The sequence below is a fragment of the Chenopodium quinoa genome, unplaced genomic scaffold, assembly GCF_001683475.1.
Source record: "Chenopodium quinoa cultivar QQ74 unplaced genomic scaffold, ASM168347v1, whole genome shotgun sequence".
Classification (NCBI taxonomy): Eukaryota; Viridiplantae; Streptophyta; class Magnoliopsida; order Caryophyllales; family Amaranthaceae; genus Chenopodium; species Chenopodium quinoa.
The window spans coordinates 8,030-24,320 of record NW_018745219.1 but is presented as its reverse complement, the minus strand read 5'-3'; the positions used below and the strand labels follow the sequence as shown (position 1 = coordinate 24,320).

The window sequence follows — 16,291 nt, the reverse complement described above, 5'->3', positions numbered from 1 at the left end:
CAAACTTGATAAATAATTCAAACCATTCAAACATAACATTAATCCTCCAATTTATTTATCAAATCAATTATTTAACATGCTTTTATTCCATAAATCATAATTCAATTCAATTTACTTAAATCATCATAAAAATCATGCAAAACAGGCTTATGCAATTCAATCAATTTCAAAAGTATCTAGCCACCTAACGTACCTTTGGTCCTTGCTTAGCAAACACAAAGAAACTTCAAGCATTTGGATCAAACACACCCTACAAAATAAATATAACCTTAATTAATATAAGGTTAACAAATAATCATAACAATTAAAAACCCCCCAACTATATGTACATGAATCTTTTAAATTATTTTTCATAAACATGAATAAAAATCTGATTTTATTTAATTAAAACCATTCATAATAATTTTTATAAATCCCCCATAATAATAATTAATTATATAAGAGAAGAGAAGAGAAGAAGAGGTAGAAAACCAAGGGAAAGAGAGAGAGGTGGCGGCAAGGTGGGGCAGCCTTCCGGCAGGTGTCTGGAGGTGGCGGTCGTGGTGATTGGGGTGGCGCAAGAAAGAAAAGAAAAGAAAACGAGAAGAGAAATTAAAGAGAATTGGATTTTCGTTGGAATGAATAGGCAGAATTTGCAGAGGCCATAACTCCTTCAATATAACTCCGAATTAGGTAATTCTTGAGCCTAACCTCAAGGATTTTTCGAGAGGAATAATTTTATGTGAAATAGAAAAACACAAAAACTGACCAGAAGTGCCCGAAAATTGGCTCCAAAGATATGCGGGCTGATTTTCTTTTAGAAAAAAGGAGAAGAAGAGTAAGAGAGAAGAAGAGAATTGAGTTTTTGGTGTGAAGAATATGAGAGGTATGAGGGGGTATTTATAGGCTAACTCATGCAAGAATTATGGCAAGAGAATGTGAGAAGAATTATGGCAAAAAGAATTAAGGAAATTACTTGGAGAAGAGAGCTTAATAATTACGGAAAGTTTAATATCAAGGTGAGTAAGAATAATAAAATTAAGGAAAGTATGTTGTCATGAAAAATAATATGGAAAAGGATGTTTACTTGGGGAATAATCAAAAAATAAAATAAGGTAGGGAAATAAGATGATCATAAGAGGTGGAAAATAAAATTAAAGAAAATAAGAGATTTTAAGGAGATAATTAAAAAATACAATTTACCAAAATAAATCACCCAAAAATCCAACCAAGTGGCCGAAATTTTTGAGCTTCCATAACTCCAAAATTTCGGACATCCTTGTAGTATTTAGGAAATATTTTGCTAGATTTAAGGCTTAAATATAATTGTGTAAATAATATTTATTGTTAAAAATAATTAATTAAGAAAATACCAATTATTCACTAAATAAAATAACTAAGAAAATAAGATTTTCTACACACATAGAAAATTCAAAATCATAGTAATTTGAATTACGAATTTTCGGCCCTTATAAATAAATAATAAAATATAACTTAAAATATCTGAAATATATAAATAATCCGATTTTTAAAATAAAATAAATAGATAATAAATCTTATTCAAAATCCAAAATTAATAATTATGTTTTAAAATACTTTTGTCATTTTGGCACCAAAATTCAAATAGTAGAATAAATTACTAAAATACCCTTTTTAGATAAATAATTAATTAATTAGAAAATACATTTCAAAAATACGGGGTATTACAAATACTCAATAAGGCGATTATACCACATGCGCCCTGATTGTTTCAATGCATATAGAGATCTATTCAATTTGATTGAGTATTGTTCTCGATAACCTGAATTTGCTGCTTCTGGCAGTTTAAATCCTTATGGGAGTTTCATGTAAATGTCATTATTCAGTGGGCCATATAAGTCCTTCTCTTATTGCCAGACTAATTAAAAATCTAAAAGTAGTTGCATCCACCATAAGAGAGTATGTCTCCTCATAATCAATATCGGGTCTTTGTGAGAATCCTTGTGCAACAAATCGGGCCTTATATCTTACAATATCACCATTTTCATTTCTCTTTTGTACAAAAACCCATTTATATCCCATTGGTATTACACCTTCAGGTGTAGAGACTTGTACGTAGTAAATCATTTAATATTTTTATTTGAAAATAAATTGTGAATTTCTTCTCATTCATTATATATTTAGATAAAATTCCTAATATCAAAAGATAATATTTTATATTTAGTTAATTTAAACTTTAAAATCTCATTCGTCAATTTTGCTTGTGTGGCATTTGAATTATTTAATTCTAAAAGAATTTACAATTCTCTTATTTAATTGGATATAACTAAAATTTATAATCCTACAGAGCGCGTTATAACTAAAATTTAAAATTCTACAGGGCGCGTTAAGAAAATTTAGTCCTACGTGGCTCTCTAAAAGCTCGGGAAAAAACTCCCCTATACTCGTATATATATTAAATTTGTATCAAATATATATATATATAACTAGTTTTGTGCCCCGTGCGATGCCCGGGTTGTTTATTGAATTTTAAAATAAAACTTTTTATCTAAAATTTTATGTTTTTTTGAATTTTTTTTATTCATGGATTAATAACTGCTTGATAATTGTATTTGCAAAATAAAAAATATAGTACTAACGCTCATAAAGATCTTTGGTAACATTGTACGCCTAAATATTGTTAGTTATTTGATAATTAGTAACATATTACTATGTTTGCCTTAACAGGACAAAATTGATGCTTTGGAGTCAGCACAATCACAAGAAGATGGTAATGTATGCAATGACCCTTACAGTGAAGTGATTCCACCTCCTAAACGCAAAAGTCGTTTGCATCTATATGGCTCGGGTGTGAAAAAGAGTGATTTGAAGAACAAAGATACAAAGTCAAATTACATACTCCCGGAGGAATTCCTGGTAGACATAAAAACACAATTAGTCCAAGAAATTGCACCTACCATCACCGCTGCAGTTTTGGATTCGATTCGCGAGGTGAACCCCGGGATTAATCTTGTGGTTCCTAGTACTCTGCAGCAATTGACTCCGCATGATGCATCTAGTGCACCAAATCGAAATACTGCCCAAAGTGGACAATCTTCAAAATCATTTAATCAGGTATAATCTGCACTTCTCTGCTCTAAACTTTAATTTCTAAACTTCCCTTGACTGCTTGCTTGACTCCTTGACTGACTAACTGCCTGACTGACTGACTAACTGACTGACTGCCTGCCTACCTGACTAACTAACTGACTGACTGACTGCTTGACTTGCCTGCCTGACTGATTGCTTGCCTGCCTGACTGACTAACTGATTGATTGCTTGCCTGGCTGACTAACTAACTGACTGACTGACTGCTTGACTTGCCTGCCTGAATGACTGCTTACCTACCTGACTGAAAGCTTGCCTGCCTGCCTGACTGCTTGCCTGCTTGCTTGCCTACCTGCCTGACTGACTGCTTGCCTGTCTGCCTAACTGCTTGCCTGCTTTCTTGCGTACCTGCCTGCCTGCCTACTATAGAAGGGGCTGGCATAATTATGCTGAGTTTGCCCATATAGAGCCTCACAACTTGCATCATTCCACTCTTATCTCCCTCTAGCATTCCCCGAGCATAACAATCAGGTGTGCGATAATTAATGTCGTATGCTGATCACATTATGCTGGATCTTGTCTCCCATGTGAGACTGTCAGAGACTGGCTAGCCGACCCCTGCTGCAGTAACTCTCACTCCTCCCTGCTCTGACTCTAATTCAATTGAAACAGAAAATCAAGGCTCACTCAAGGAATTAATTGCTAATAATTGACTGAACAGTGTAATTAATGTTTCTAGGGAGAATGTTGGTATTTATTGATAACTAATTTCAGATTACAAACTCATGACTTAAGGCCATGAATCTCTTAGTAGCTTTAGGCCACAACTCTCTCAATGTGTTTACAATTTTCTCAATGACCCTCCAACATGAGTGGTTTCCTATTAATACAAGGAGTTGTTTCTAAAGCGTACAAAACATCATAGCTAAATTACAACTAATTAACCAACAGCTTTACTAGAGAAGAGCTCAATATCCAATGGTCCTTTCTGTGCAAAGGTGTCCTTGAGCAAAAGTGTTTCTGACTTCTCCTTCTTTCTCCAAAAGTGACGGCTTAACAAGGCTGCCTAAGCCTTGTGTGTAATTGCTGTGTTCCTTCTTGTGCCCTCCTGTTGTCCCCCACCTCGGTCTCTTCGCTCATACACTCGAAAGGCCTTGCCGGTATTAGAGTCTATAGCAGAGACATCTAAAATGCCTTAACTTCTATTTTTATCTCTTTGATGTATTAAATCCTGGAAGTGGGTTTCCATTTTGATAACTTGGATTCCTGAGGAATCTCATAAAACCTTTATCTTTGGATGATAGTCAGTCTCTCCCCTTTTATTTATCTTCCAATATTCAAGATGACTTCTTTCTGACAGAAAGTAATCATCTCTCTCTAGTAATTCTTAGCCTGGGATGAAGCTTTGTTTTATCCCAAGGGGGCCGAGGCCCTTGTAAAAATACTATACTGCATACAAGTATTGCTTAAATCTTTATAGCATTCTACATTAATATGTTCCTGGTATTTAACAACTTCGAGCTGTTTAAACATAGCATTAGCTGAAACTGTTGATATAGCCTTCTGATGTCTTTTGTTTGTTTGATTTCACTTACCATTGGATGTGGAAAACTGTTAAAATTATGATATCTTGCCAAGGATGTCTGATTTTTGTTCTCTTATTGTATATTTTGTACTTTGATGACTGATTTGTGTGTTGTTGTGCGTTATTTAATTTCCCCAATTGGTGTTGTTATTGTTGTTGGTATTGTGGCTTATGCATTACTTTTTTTACTTAGGTGGTTGATGACGATGAGCTACCCCGGGATGAATGAAGTAAGGACTAATGTTGATTTTATGTATCTATTGCAACTTCTAGAGAGCTTTCAAATTAAACGTTTGTTAATTAATTAGCTAGTGAACTTTCATTTATAATTAGTTAGTATTGACACTTCCTTTACTTTTGTAATGCAACGAATATATATTATATGTACTTCGTTTATTTTGTAATGCAACGAAGATATATTATATGTACTTTAATTTGTTTATTTAAATTATAAATATACTAATATAATTTATATTTATTATTATAGATTTTTTTTAAAAAAAAGTTACCTAATACAACGGTTTTAAAAAACAAAAAGAAAAAAAAGGGGTCTAATACAACGGTTTTTTTTTTTTTTTTTAAAAGGGGGGCTATTACAACGGTATTAAAAAAGGGGGGGGGGCTAATACAACGGATGTAAAAAAAAAAATAAAAAATAAGGACCTAATCCAATGGATTGGGCGAAAAATCCGTTGGATTAGGTAGATACCTAATACAACGGATTCATCAATCCGTTGGATTAGGTCCAATTATTCCCAAAAAAAAAAAGGGAACCTAATCCAACGGATTGAAGAAACCGTTGGATTAGGTATCTACCTAATCCAACGGATTGCTCAATCCGTTGGAATAGGTCTATTTTGCCGTTGTATTAGACCTAATCCAACCCTTGCAAATGTGACGGTTGGAAACCGTTGTATTAGGTCTAATACAACGGTTTTTGACACCTAATACAACAAAAAAACCCGTTGTATTAGCTCTTAAATGTAGTAGTGAGATATAGATATGGGTGGTTATGTGATGCAAGTAGCATGGTTAGAGCAATTAGGAGAAATCAGTTTGGAGTTACGCCTACTTTCATATTGTTGGATGAAATTCCTAGGATAAGTTGGGAGTTACACATATTTTCATAAAGACTGGTTATATCAGTTATACTTGTATGTAATAACAGGTCTATTTGATTTTTCATAGGGGAGGAGAATGGGGGTACAATTGTACCTCTATATACCCCTAATCCACCACTTATAATATAAAATATCAGTATTTTATTGAAAATAGAATTCTAAACCAAAAGTTTTATCTTAAAATTCTATCCAAAAAATAAAATTGTAAAATGATTTTTTATCCTACAAAATCTATCCTACAAAATTTATCTAAATCTATCCAACTTTTTATCCTACAAAAAAAAAAAAACAACATTTAAATTAATCCTACATGTCATACTAATCATTAATTGCGCCTACATGGTGCGACACTTTGCGAAAAGTTCAAACGCCAAGTGTCACTGTCTCGTAGCTTGGCTCAAAGTTTAGCTTTATATATTAGTTATATGATAATCCAAAGTTGGTATTATTTTGAATGAACCGGCAAAATTCGAGATTATTTTTACCTAAGTAACCCCTATAAAACTAACCGAGTAACCGTTGTAATACTAACTGAGTAACCTCTAACATTGCCCTATCTATAACGCTGATTGAGTAACCAATATAATACTGACCAAGTAACTCCTATAGCACTAAAGAAGTAACTCTAGTAATAGTTGGTGACACAGTTTGGCTCGTGTCATATGCGTTAAAAAATCTTAAAAAATCTATCCAAGAATCGCTTACATAGCATCATATGTGTCACAATAATACCTATTTATCCCCTACGTGACTCGACACTTGACAAAAAATGGAATGTCAAGTGTCGATGTCTCGTGGCCTGGCTGCGAGACCGACTTTATATATTAGTGGCTAGTTTTGTGTCCGAGCGATGCCCAGATGGTTGATAAAATTTTAAGGTAATATTTTTACTTGAATATTAAATACAGTCAAATAATTCGTTCTGATAATGTAGGATATTTAGACATGCGACATCATGTGGAGTGTACTTTGTATAGTTTTGTTTGTAAATAGATATTTATGTTATTATTGACTTGAAATTATTTTTATTGAACTTAAATTATTTTCACTGAACTGAAAGTGTTTTTACCAAACTAAAATTATTTTTACTGATTAAAGCTTATTTTACAGATTCTCTAATATTTTTTTAAATAAATTAAATAATAATGCATTTTGTGTGCGGCTAACCACACCATTTGGCCGGACAAAGTAACCCCTATAAAATTGACCGAGTAACCCATGTAATACTAACTGAGCAACCTCTAACACTGACTAAGTAACCCTGTCTATAATACTGATTGACTAACTACTATAATACTGACCAAGTAACCCCTATAGTACTAACGAAGTAACTCTGATCCTATAATAGTTGGTGACACGGTTTGACACGTTACGTTTAACATTATAAATGGATCTTATTTTAAAGAACTTTTTAAAACAATTTGATGATGGAAATAAAATTGAGTTATACAATATTTATTAAAAGTTATGATTAATTTTGTATATATGAAATATTATAATTCTATCAATAATAAAACTTTATACAACAATTTTATCTTAAAAAATCTATCTAAAAATCGCTTACTTAGCATCATATGTATCACAATTATACATATTTATCTCTTACGTGACACGACACTTGGCGAAAAATTGGAATGCCAAGTGTCGCTGTCTCGTAGCCTGGCTGCGAGACCGACTTTATTTATTAGTGATATGATATGAAAAAATATATATAAAAAAACTTATTTAAGAAAATAAAAAATTGTTTGAAATTGTAAAATGAGATCTTTCTACCACCATATGAGAAGTATAAAAAACTTTTTTTTTTTCAATAGAATTTATTCTAGCAGAAAGCCATTGTTTAATCATATACAAACATCATCCATCAATTTCAATCCACCAGATTTATGATAAGCTAATGGTTAAAACTTTAAATAAAACAAACCGATATATAATGTTTAATAATTAATTAAAAATAAAGTGCAAATTTAAACATATAAAAAATGACAAAAGTAAAATGAAAAATCGAAGAGTTCAGTTATTTGTGGGTGGTGGTTCGCCTATTAGTGAGATTTGACTGTATGTCTATATGAGTGTTGGTTGTGATGATAGGAGCGTGTTGGATAGAGTTGTTGAATGGAGGGTGGTAGTGGTGGTGGTGATAAAGTTGATGGAAGTGATTATTGATTGAAAAAGGAGAGAAGAAACATGCTTTAGGTAATCGGTGGTCGGATAATGTTTGACCCGTTGGATAATGTTGTCGGCAACTATGGCGATCGGTGTTTCAAAGGGGATGCCGAATTATTGGAGAAAGGGTGAAGAGTAATGACTTCTGAGGTGGAAAAGGGAATGGATAATGTTTGGGGTTGAGGAATCAGTGTAGAAGGCTTTTAGGGAAGTGAAAAATAAAAGAGGATAAAAGGAATAAGGGGCGAATGACAAAAAAAGATTCAACAAATACATCAAAGGCAATGAAGACAATTTACTCCCTTACCTTTGATGAATACCCTAACCAAACGTTCTTAAAATCAATTTCTCCGAATTGAATCATCTTGTACGAATTGAAACTAATCTCACTAATTTAATCAATTTATGCTTCATTTTCATGCTAAAAACTTTTTTTCTTTTATTCTTTTTGAAATTTATAATTTTGGGTATATCTTGAAATATTAAATTAAATCAAATTTGTAATGGTAGTTCAGTAGTTTGATGTTTATTTCTTGTACTAAATCACGAAAATGCAATTTTATCATATTATTGGAATAACTAGCTTATTTTAGATAATATTGAGGAGTTGAGCTTATTTTCTCCGCTTAAATGTCTTCATATGTTTATTCTTCTTTTTGTTTGAAAAATCGTGGGTTTATGTTAAAATTGGTTATCAACAGGTTGAAATACGTGTCTTAATTTTCTCTTTTAGTTTTGTAGACAAAATCTCTAAAAATTTTTGTGATTTACAATTCTCTACATTTTTAAGTTTACAAACATCATCTTAACATAATTATTTGTTGGGAAAAATGTTTTTTTTTTCCCCTTTGGATAATCAAAATAAGAATAAAAAATATATATATAAAGTGACACAAAAAATTTGGTAAAAATAAAAATTCCAAAATAGTGAAAAACCATTGGACTACTCTCCAAAACTTCCACTAAAATGATGGTAGGATTGCAAGAATTTTTCAACCAGAATGTAGTATAATTCTCACTATTATATGTGGAATACTCTATTACAAATTTCTCTCACTTAATTAGTGGCTTTCTTTCTCTCTTACAAAGCTTATTGTGTGAAAAGCTCTCCTATTTATAGATGTCTAAAAGACACCTAGAATCTTCCACACAAAGATGGAGAAATGTACATAGCCACATTAACTTTATCAAGAAAATGTGAAAAGTTTATGGTGATCAATTACGGCCTGATCCAGTAGCTCAGTTCGAAAAAAAGTGAATTTGGATAAGCTTAAAAACATTTTTTTTAGTTAAAATCTAAACCTGATCAGAAAAAAAAAAAGCTTAAAAAGCCTATTACTTTTCCAATAAGTCCGTATGAGTTTGGACATGATATTTAATGTTATGGCCTGAACCTAGAGCTGTCAAAAGTTGACCCGACCCGAAATACCGACCCGTTCCCGATTATTAACCGACCCGTCTAAACCCGGAAAAATGATGACCCGAACCCGATATGAAACCAACCCGAGACCCGAGTATTTGAGACCCGAACCCGAACATGACCCGACCCGGAGATGACTCGACCCGAAGATGACCCGTAAAATATTGACTTGAACCGAACCCGACCTGAACCGAAATTGACCCAAACCCGTTTTAACCCGTCAAAACCCGAATTTAACCCGACCTGTTCCTAACCCGACCTGAATTCAACCCGACCTATTCCTAACCCGACCCGTATTTAACCCGACCTATTACTCACCCGACCCGAATTTAACCCGACCTATTACTAACCCGACCCGAACTTCAACCCGATCTATCACTAACCCGACCCGATCTGTCACTAACCCAACCCGAAATCAACCCGACTTGTTATGCACTCGTCCCAAATTCAACCCTACTTATTATTGACCTGACCTGAAATCAAATCGACTTGTTATTTATACATCTTTATTATTGTAGATCAGATACTGAATAAAGATATATGCTATATATATTCTAAGCTACTCGTTATGTCGAAACTTTGTAAGGCTAAAATTACTCTATGTCAATATTGATCAAAGTATTTTGTCTTGGATGCAGAGAGACCAAGTCGATCCAACAAAAGAAAGAAGCATCATCCCCAAATTTAGGTGTTAATTATAGTATATATATATATATATATATATATATATATATATATATATATATATATATATATATATATATATATATATATATATATATATATATATATACCAAGTCTCATATCTTAACCTTAGTGTACATGTACATATATGCATCTCTTTAATTTAGTATAAACACTTCACATACGCATCAAAATCAATTCAGAAGAAACATTTATTTGTTTTATATTCAACTACTTAATTATAGTTCAACTACAATGAAGCATTCCAATAATAAGAAGACTACGACAAGACTGTGTAGTCTGTGTTGCAAGTATTTTGAAACGGATGAAATATATACTTCCTTTGACTTTTTTTTTTTTTTTTTTTCAATATACCTAGTTAGGCTTTAATATAAATCAGCTAAATACAACCATAAGAAGAAACTTGCTGCTTAATATACATAAATTCAGCTTAAAGCTGAAGCCCTAAAATATACTACGTATTATTTTTTAAAAAAATAAAAGAATTATATGTACACCTACCTAAATAACTCCTTGCAAATAAATAGAAAAATACTCCGTAGAACTGAGATACCCAGCGGCCAGCACAAATAATCTACACATAAGCTATAATCACATTGTAGATTGGCCAAGCCTTTTCTCAGCGGCGATGGCAGCAGCAACAGAAGGTGGTAAGTGCATTAGAATACTACTACTTTGCTCGTTACTTTTATCCGGTGCTGCTGCTACTGCCGGAGGTGCTACTGCAAACAAGGACTCGACATCTTTCAATGTTAAAATAGGCTGATCTTGATTCTTCTCATTCCCACTAATAAAAGAGCTGGAATTTCTACTTAAAGACAATTTGTAAATGCTTTCTTCAACTGTATCCTTAATCTGTTCAGCCAATGGAAAAAAAAGGGATAAAGAAGTGAAGGTTAAGACTCTGAGCAGAATGAAATTGAGCAAAGAAAAACAAATGTAAAAATAATTGTTTATTAAAAAAATCCCAAGCTTTCTTCACAAAATATTTCTATAACAACAAACCTGAAAAACCAAAAAAAACATGCAAGAGAATAACACTAAAAACTCAATAGCCATGATACTGCAGTTATAAATATAGAATACTTTCAAAAGTGGAAAACACATACTAGGAATCGATGAACAATAGTTTTACTAGTCTGCCCAATGTGGTGCACCCTGCTGATTGCTTGCGCTTCAGTTGCTTGATTAAGTAAGGGCTCAACAAGAATGACATGCTTTGCTTCTAGGAGGTTAAGCCCATTTGCTCCATGCTGAATTAAGAGGAGATAAAGTGAGAAACTGGCTTCCGTTGATCTCTGATCTTGACACAACCCTTTTCTGTCATCTTTTCTCCTTTGAAAATGCTTAAAGCAGCTTGTGATTGTTTTCTGTCATCTTGACACAACTGTCTTCGATCTCATGATTATCTATTTATAACACACAAGTTGTACTTTGCATCATGGATAAAACCTTCTATCTCAACCAACAACCAATTCAAAGCTACAACCAGTACAAAGCTAATACAAAGCTACAACCAGTAAAAGCTAAAACAAAGCTATAACCAAAACAGGAGAACAGGACTCCAATTAAGCATCATGGATAAAACTTAATCTCACAAATTCCTATACAGGATAGAATTATATATTCTGTAATATTGCAGCAGAATGTTCAGAACAGGACACCAATTAAGCATCATGGATAAAAACTTCAACCAAGACAAGCTACAACCAAGACACTAAGGTAAGGACAGTGACAGGAATGGCAGGTAAAATGGAGAAAACATGCCAAGATGAACAGGACAAACACCCTACAAGATTAGCTCTAGCAACTTAAACACCAATACCCACCAAAGTAATGATAGAAACAAGAATTACAAGCATTATAAAGCTGAAGCAAAGAGTCTTTTTTCAAGATCTTTGATTGCTCCATTCAAAGAAGTAGATAGGTCTCTCTCAACTAAAGCCTAATCTTCTGAAATCATCATCAGCTTTTAGTAATTGAATGAATTCAAATAAGCTCAATCTGAAACTTTATTGTAGAAAGAGTACGTGAAGCAAAAAAGCTCAAATGATAGCAATTCATCATCACCAAAACAAAGGTGGTTACAATTGAACAAGTATATAAAGTTATAAACTAAGTAAAGAGTTTAAACTAAAATGTTGAAAATGACAGTAAGGCTCAAGCAGGCAGCAGGCAGCAGCAGGGCTTGATTAATTTGAGGTTTTAAACCAGTGAGCAAATGAGGGTGAGTGACATCCACCTGCAAAAAGATAAGCAAACAAATAAGAGAGTAAGAGACATAATAGTGTTATAGTGATTAAAAAACATTACATTCATTTTAAAAAAATCAAATACAACTTACAAATATGGCTATGCAGAATATCATCCACGTCCTTCTCTTTCTCCACCTCAACCCCATCTTTCTCCAACTCAGCATAACCATGCAGCCAATTTCGAGTTGTTATCAAAGCTTCGACATGTTTGTGCAAGAGTGAACTCCTCCACCAGTTCATAATTAAAACTCTGCCACCCATGCTAAAAGAAGATTCGGAAGCAACAATAGTAATAGGTATCGCAAGAACATCTTTAGCTATACGACAAAGACTTGGAAGTTGTTGATTGCTCCTTCCAATAGCCCAAAATATCGAATTCCTCATCAACATTACAAGGTTTTAAAGGCAATTCTAAGTATAATTCTAATTCAGATTTACCCATGTCACCACTAGCAACATCAGCGATAAAATTCTGAAATCACAAATAAAAAAGATCAAAACAGAATAACCCAGAAAAGTGATTAACATATTGAATAATGATAATATTTGTCGTTATCTTACCGCATAAACTCTACTAGTCTTGCGTGGATGATATGCATCTGAATTTGAACTACCTTGGGAAGAATAAGTAGGAAGAGGATCCTTGTAATGGTTAACAGTTGAACAAATTCATAATACACCTCCTGGACTTTTGTTTCAACCATGTGAGCTTCATACAAATCCTTGAAAAGATGTCTCAAAAAATTTCAACTTAAACCGAGGATCAAGAATTGCAGCAAAAGATAATAGCACAGAGTAATCAGACCAATATTTATCAAACTTGCAACGCATAAGATCTGTCATTTCTTTGAGTTTTGGATCATCCCCTTTAGAAGCAGCCACTAATAGTGACTCAATTCTACAAATGTTGGCAACATAAAGATTGGAGGTGGGATATTCAGAACCGGAAAACAAATTAGTAATGTCATAAAAGGGTTCAAGAAAATCACACATTTTTTCTACTATTTCCCATTCATGAGCAGTAAGCGCCAAGTGATAATTGCTCTCTATCCTACCGAACATTTTCAACGCCGGTAAAAGATCAAGAGCTCGACGAAGCATTAAGAAAGTAGAATTCCATCTAGTAGGAACATCCATCTATAGCTTTACACCTATATGTAGCTAAATTACAACTAGAAACACACCGCTTAAACCTTATAAGTCTAGCTTCAGAAGAATCAACATACTTCACATTCTCCTGATCTTTCGCAATAGATTCATCAATGACTTTCAAACCTTCTTTGACAATTAAGTTTAAGATATGGGCAGAGCATCTAACATGAAAATATTTGCCGTCAAGAGGTAATTTAGCCATTGCATCCAATTCAATTTGGAGTTTCCTAACCATAGAATCCATATTACTTGCATTGTCAATAGTCATACTACAAATTTTTCTTTCAATACCCTAATCGTTGATCAAACTAAAAAACAGATTATAAATTTCATGACCATTATGGGGAGGTGGAAAATGCCTAAAGTTCAGCACCTTAGATCGTAATTTCCAGTCATTATCCACAAAAATGGGCCATAAGAGACAAATAACCACGAGTAGTACAAGCTGTCCATACATCACAAGACAAGGACACTTTACTTGTTAAGGCCTTAAATGTATTACGAACATATTGCTTTAACACATCATGCTCAGTCATGCACCATTTCAATATTGTGTTTCTAGAAATAGTTCTAACCTTGGAATTCAAATATGTATGCAATTCCCTAAACCCCTCATGTTCAACAATACTTAAAGAATAACCATATATGCTTCAATATAGCTCTAGCAAATAACTTACAATATTCTTTTTGGTCAAATTCAGATGCATTAGACTTAGTAGACTTATCTGAATCTTTATATTATAGGCACCTATCAAGGTGTCTCTTTAGATTAGACGTACCAGCCGAACCACTATGTTTCTGGACTAATCTTTTGCAAAACATGCATGCAGCATGTTCACCATTAACCTCAAAATTCTGCCAAATAGGAGATCGTTTTCCCTGAATTGGAGATATTGATTGATGGGATTCAGGTGTTGGTGTAGCATTTTCAACACTCATGCATGTATTTGATGCTTGCTCAAACTCAAAGTCACCCTCTACACCAAACAATCAGGCAAAGATTAGGAGTAAGATCAATAAAAATGCATAATTTATTATACTACTTTGTAATAAAGAGAATTTTGAAATATATTTTGTAATAGTAAGACATATGATTGCCAATATTTTGTTCTACTCTTAATTCATACATAGTACTTAGTAAAAGAGACACACAACACCTAAAATCGAGCAACTGTGACAGCAAAACCAGAAACTTATAAATCTGGCGATTCTATATACATGCAAATCAATTAATTTTTTCCAATTACTTTACAATGGCATATAGTATAAGATTGATACATTAAATTTCACGTCACTGGATAAATTTATCATTCATTCAATTTGAAAAGCAAAACGTCAAACTATTAACACATCTAAGCAGATATATAGACTTTCCCCGTTTCTTTTTTACTATAATACTTAGACTTTTACACTATTCACATACTCTACTTTGATGGAGTTTAATTTATATATTAGAATAAACATAGTGACATTGTGACAAGGGACACCTCATTGGGCCAATAATCAGTATAGACATATGAGTAACAAGGGACATCTCTACGAAGACAGGAGAAATTCTCTGCAGCCAATCACATCAAAGCATAGCAATGAAAGCCAACAAGCCCACTCTATTCAAACCTATATATAACACGCATGACAGTTGCAAGAACCACATCTACAGTGGTGGCTGACCGGAAATTGACCATATGCACACCAAACTTCCTTTAAAAACACTGAAGATAACAAGTTTTATTGTTTCTGAATCATTATCTCCTTAACTGAAGCATATTAATGGAATCTTATCAATTATAAAAATTTAATAACTGCCCCTCTCACTTACAGAGCAATTCACACTTCAAAATGAATTATAATAACATTAATTAGAATGAACTATACCTCTTTTAGCTGCGTAATCAAATCCATCCTCAGCCATGATAGTTTGACCCCTTTAACACCAAACATATTAACAGATTAAACCCCTAAAAATTATCAAGAACATCTAAATCTAAAAATTTGCCCAAAACGTTTTAATCCCTAAAATTATTTAAAATCAAAATGCTAAGCATAATATTAAAATGTAAAAATTAACAGATTAAACATATAAATTGTCGAAAAACAATGTTGAACAATTATTAATCAGGAAGATCAAATGTTTAGATCCATAATTTATGAGTAAAATTCGAACCTGAAAATTGGACCGATTACTCACTCCTTGACTCCTTGTTGAAGGTAGAATACGGGAGTGAGAATTTGAGATTGAGAGGGATTGTGTGAGTCTAGAGAGGCCGAGCAGTGGTGAATTATGTAGGGTTTCGTAGTGACCCTCATTACGCGGAAAGAAACCCCCAAGACCCGCCCCCATAATTAATGCAACTAATACAAGCAAAACATAATTAAAACACAATTAAGAGTAAGGATGAGAATTATACCCTCGACGCATGCTTCGCTCTTACACCGAGCTCTTACTTCACCCTCGATAATGCGAGGCCTCCAACGGGATCGTACCCTCGAACCTGGCCCGATCGTCCTAAGCCTCGAAGGTTAGTCAAGGCCCGGACAAAATATAAACTTGGAGTTTTACGAATTCAAGGTTTACTCAATTATAGAGTTGCCTTTTCAATTCCACTCAAGTGTGTTCTTTTCCCAAATACCCAAGCCTTGGTATTTATAGGGAAATGAACCCTTGATTTTCATTTCCCAACCAATGTGGGAGAATGAATAAAATTGATAATTAATTTAATTCTAAATTAAATAAATAATCAAATCAATCACAATGCAACAAGTGTCAAGGGGAGAGAGAGAGCTAAGTGAGGACCAAGAGTAAGTGGGGGGACCATTGCCTTGCTCCCTAAGGCATTGCCCA

At 33.4% G+C, this 16,291-nt stretch overlaps 1 protein-coding gene and 1 long non-coding RNA gene across 2 annotated transcripts; one reads left to right on the top strand and one right to left on the bottom strand.

The window, feature by feature from the left end:
• Positions 1–2,690: 2,690 nt before the first annotated feature.
• LOC110711078 lies at positions 2,691–5,058 on the top strand. The gene is made up of 2 exons (XR_002509267.1): positions 2,691–3,072; positions 4,824–5,058. It is a non-coding gene; the product is annotated as an uncharacterized LOC110711078 (long non-coding RNA).
• Positions 5,059–12,610: 7,552 nt separating this feature from the next.
• On the bottom strand, positions 12,611–15,361 carry LOC110711077 (zinc finger BED domain-containing protein RICESLEEPER 2-like). The gene is made up of 7 exons (XM_021889445.1): positions 15,325–15,361; positions 14,296–14,426; positions 13,823–13,894; positions 13,482–13,741; positions 13,015–13,417; positions 12,859–12,939; positions 12,611–12,769 (listed from the first exon to the last, which is right to left on the bottom strand). The coding sequence occupies exons 1-7, from the start codon at positions 15,359–15,361 to the stop codon at positions 12,611–12,613; spliced, it is 1,143 nt and encodes a 380-aa protein (XP_021745137.1).
• Positions 15,362–16,291: the final 930 nt, after the last annotated feature.

Bases quoted from the DNA above. Each gene is read 5' to 3' on its own strand.
- LOC110711077 (XM_021889445.1), bottom strand. From the start codon at position 15,361: ATGGCTGAGGATGGATTTGATTACGCAGCTAAAAGAG. The intron at 14,427-15,324 runs GTATAGTTCATT...TGTTTGGTGTAG, and splicing joins TGATTACGCAGCTAAAAGAG to AGGGTGACTTTGAGTTTGAG. The intron at 13,418-13,481 runs GTGTGTTTCTAG...TGTTCCTACTAG, and splicing joins AGACTTATAAGGTTTAAGCG to ATGGAATTCTACTTTCTTAA.